The sequence below is a fragment of the Triticum aestivum genome, chromosome 7B (genome assembly GCF_018294505.1).
Source record: "Triticum aestivum cultivar Chinese Spring chromosome 7B, IWGSC CS RefSeq v2.1, whole genome shotgun sequence".
In the NCBI taxonomy this organism is placed as follows: Eukaryota; Viridiplantae; Streptophyta; class Magnoliopsida; order Poales; family Poaceae; genus Triticum; species Triticum aestivum.
The window spans coordinates 198,845,179-198,848,312 of record NC_057813.1 but is presented as its reverse complement, the minus strand read 5'-3'; the positions used below and the strand labels follow the sequence as shown (position 1 = coordinate 198,848,312).

At 43.7% G+C, this 3,134-nt stretch overlaps 1 protein-coding gene across 2 annotated transcripts; it reads right to left on the bottom strand.

Annotated features, from left to right (window-relative positions):
• Positions 1-899: 899 nt before the first annotated feature.
• Positions 900-3,134, bottom strand: LOC123160055 (uncharacterized RING finger protein P8B7.15c; the record flags this gene model as incomplete). Of its 2 annotated transcripts, none has more annotated exon segments than XM_044577879.1 (6): positions 900-1,362; positions 1,576-1,781; positions 2,177-2,238; positions 2,327-2,467; positions 2,620-2,695; positions 2,797-3,134. In XM_044577879.1, coding segments are annotated over 6 exon segments (621 nt in total). In that variant the 3' UTR covers positions 900-1,284.

The following is a 3,134-nucleotide window of genomic DNA, read 5'->3' as shown; positions in this document are numbered from 1 at the left end:
GGCTATTATTCGCGCTACCCATTAGACAGGGTGTCTGGTGGGGCGCGTCAGTTTTTGCCTCCTGACAGGGCTCTATTCCGATGGCTCTAACTTTTGCTTACGAACTCGGATTTGGACGATTTTTATATCAAATCGATTGTTTCGACGAGACGAAGACAATCTGCGTAAATCATTTTTCCATTTGAGGTCATCTTCGGGGCTTAATCGTCCAAACTGTACTCTGAATATAAGATCTTAGTACTTTGAGCATAGTTTCGGCATTCGAGATGAAATCGGACGGTGATGACTCAAACTTTAAAGATGTTCATATTAACAATACGGAAATCTTTCATGAAGATCACTTCTCCATTTAAGGTCATCTTAAATAAGTTCTTGAGCGTGCCAAAATCTGGTGTCAACACATGCCCCCTGTTTTTGGCAAAGCTTGTGTGCCGAAAAATAACTTGCACATAGCTTGCTTTAAGGACGATGTCAACACTCCATCGGCCATTTTGCATACTAGATAGGAAGTGCGGCTTGCCGCACCCGGCAGCAGTGTTGCCGGGCACTGTCATATCCAATCTGATAATACAGCTATAGTATATGACAATCCGATAATACAGCTATAGTACAGAATCCTTTTCTATGAACTGGCCCAAGGAATATTTAGATAGAAATCAACTGCATAAAATTTCTCGCGCGTACAGTGCCATACACCAAATCAATTCTCGCGGGTGCCTAACTCAACTTATTGTCCAAGCGCATAAACAATGTATTAACCATTGCAAAGGAAAATTAGAGTGATTGCTCAAATAATGGATCAGTCCAATACAATAAGGTTGCATCAAAAGCATGGCATTGCCTTGATACATTGTAGAGCAATTTGTCCAAACAATGACAAAAGGTAAGGCCATCAAATATACGAGAAGCATGAAACATTAGATCTAAAAGTTCATGACAAATGGGGGAATACGTAGTATGTTCCAAAAGTAAGCCAAGCTGATGGATCAACACTAAGTAGATACAATAGTTGGCTTATTACATAACCAAAGCGAGCCAGATCAACAGTGTGAGATAAGTCCAAGCGAACGCTCACAATGAACCTATATAGTTCTGCTAATGCATCATTGTTTAGCAGATGAAATCACAGGAAACATTTGCATGGATAGTATGATGACAACCTTGTAACCAACCTTGTCAAAACAGGTAGACAACGAACGACACTTTGCCCCTTTTAGCCTTGAACGCAAAGACATTCTCCAAATTATCCAACCCCTGTCTTCACAAAGTCTGACCAATTAGTTGTTATCCCTTGATGAGTGGGACCTTCGCCTTGGTGCACCCACATGCAAGTTTAGTCCACATGGTCCTGATGTTCAGAGTCTGCAAGGAAGCAAGATTAATTCTCTCTGAGATGGATATATTTATTAGCATAGTTATTTAAGGAAATCCTAGGAATAGCAGATAGACATGGCTATTTTAATAAACAAAAATGAACAATGGATTTATGAATAAAGTAGAGCAGTAAATACTGAACAATGAATTTATTTGAAAAAACAAAGTGAAGATGCTATCATGCTAATAAAGAACACTAACATCACAGTAAATATAAACTGCCCTGGAACCGCCAATGGTTGGGCAATGCTGAATAAAATGCCCTGGAACCCGACATCTGTAGCAGGTATATCCAGGTGGAGGCGTCTGGTTTTCCTGTGGGCAATGTTGAATGAAATGGCCTGGAACTCCGTAGCTGCGGCACACATAGCCGGGTGGAGGTGCCTCCCTTTCTGATGATCCATGGCCTTCAATTTGAAAGATTTGTCAAACAGAGCACATGTTAAACAGTATTCTGAACACATTCACAGAACAACACAAGCATATTGTGCAGCGGTATAGTTCACATATTCACAAAAAACCATGAATCTATCAAAATTTGTATGAAAATCTGCTAGAGTTCAAAGGCTGTCTAATGGGCTGGAAACAATTGTCTAGTTACCATCAAAAAAAGATCCAATTGAAACATGGTCTACCGTGCCAAAAAGAAAATAAATCTGGTGTCCGCAAAGCTTGAACACCTACACACTCTTTTTCATCATAACAATGGCTTTGATTTTTAAGAGAATCTTTTCAGATTATCTGCTAGCATAATCATAACTCAAAAGAACATGACACTGAAGACAGGGAATTTCTGCATTACCATTATGGCGTCCTGATGTAAACCTTCCAGGAGCTTGTCCTCTCCTAAATGACTGCTCTTCCCTGCATGCACCATTAAATATGATCATTAGAAAAGGTACCAAAAAATCTAGCTGCTGACTTATGCAAGAAGGAAATGCTGTATTCTAACCATTTAAGTTCAGCTGCATCAATCACAACTGCAATTGCAACATCTTCATCTTTCACTTCTGCGGAGGAACAAGATTTTGAGACTGATTCAGTAACCACTGATCTGTTTGAAGCTAATGAGCCATCTTCTATGACTTTCCGCCTGCAATTAGTGGTACAATATTAGCATATGCAAAAAAAACATCTCCTTAAATTTCACATGTAATCTCAGTTCCATCCCTGAAATTTCCTACTATGAATCAGAGCATGAGAGTGGGGGTGGACAACCAGAGCATGAGAGAGGGGGTGTGATACCTTCCGTGGAGCAACGGCGACCCGGGAAGAAGCAGATCCGGAGGAGCGTTGGTCTTCCCTCCTGTACGCGGTGCACCTGCGCGCATGAATCAGGGAGAGAGTGAGAGAGGGGAGAGGCCAAATCCAATCGAACAGAACAGAGCAGAGCAGTGCGGAGGTGGGGAGGAGAAGAGGGACCTGCCGTGAGAAGGAGCTCCAGGCCTTCCATGGTGTGTTGTGGGAGCTCCATGTCCATGGAGAAGAAGCACACGGTCACTCCATGGGTGCCGGCGCCGTGGCTGTGGATGTGGATCCGGCGCCATCGCGGGAGCAGATGAAGGGCGGCGCCCCCCAAGAGAGAGATAGAGAGGGGGGAAACTCCTAGCTAGTCTCCCTCCTCGCCTGCTCGGTCGCGCCATGGCTGAACTGGGCGCAGCTCATCGGCGACGGCCAGAGCAAGGCCGGATCTGGGCGCGCCGCCTGACCAGCTGAGTCGCGGTGGATCTCCCTCCATCTCGTCTTGTCTTCTCTTCTGA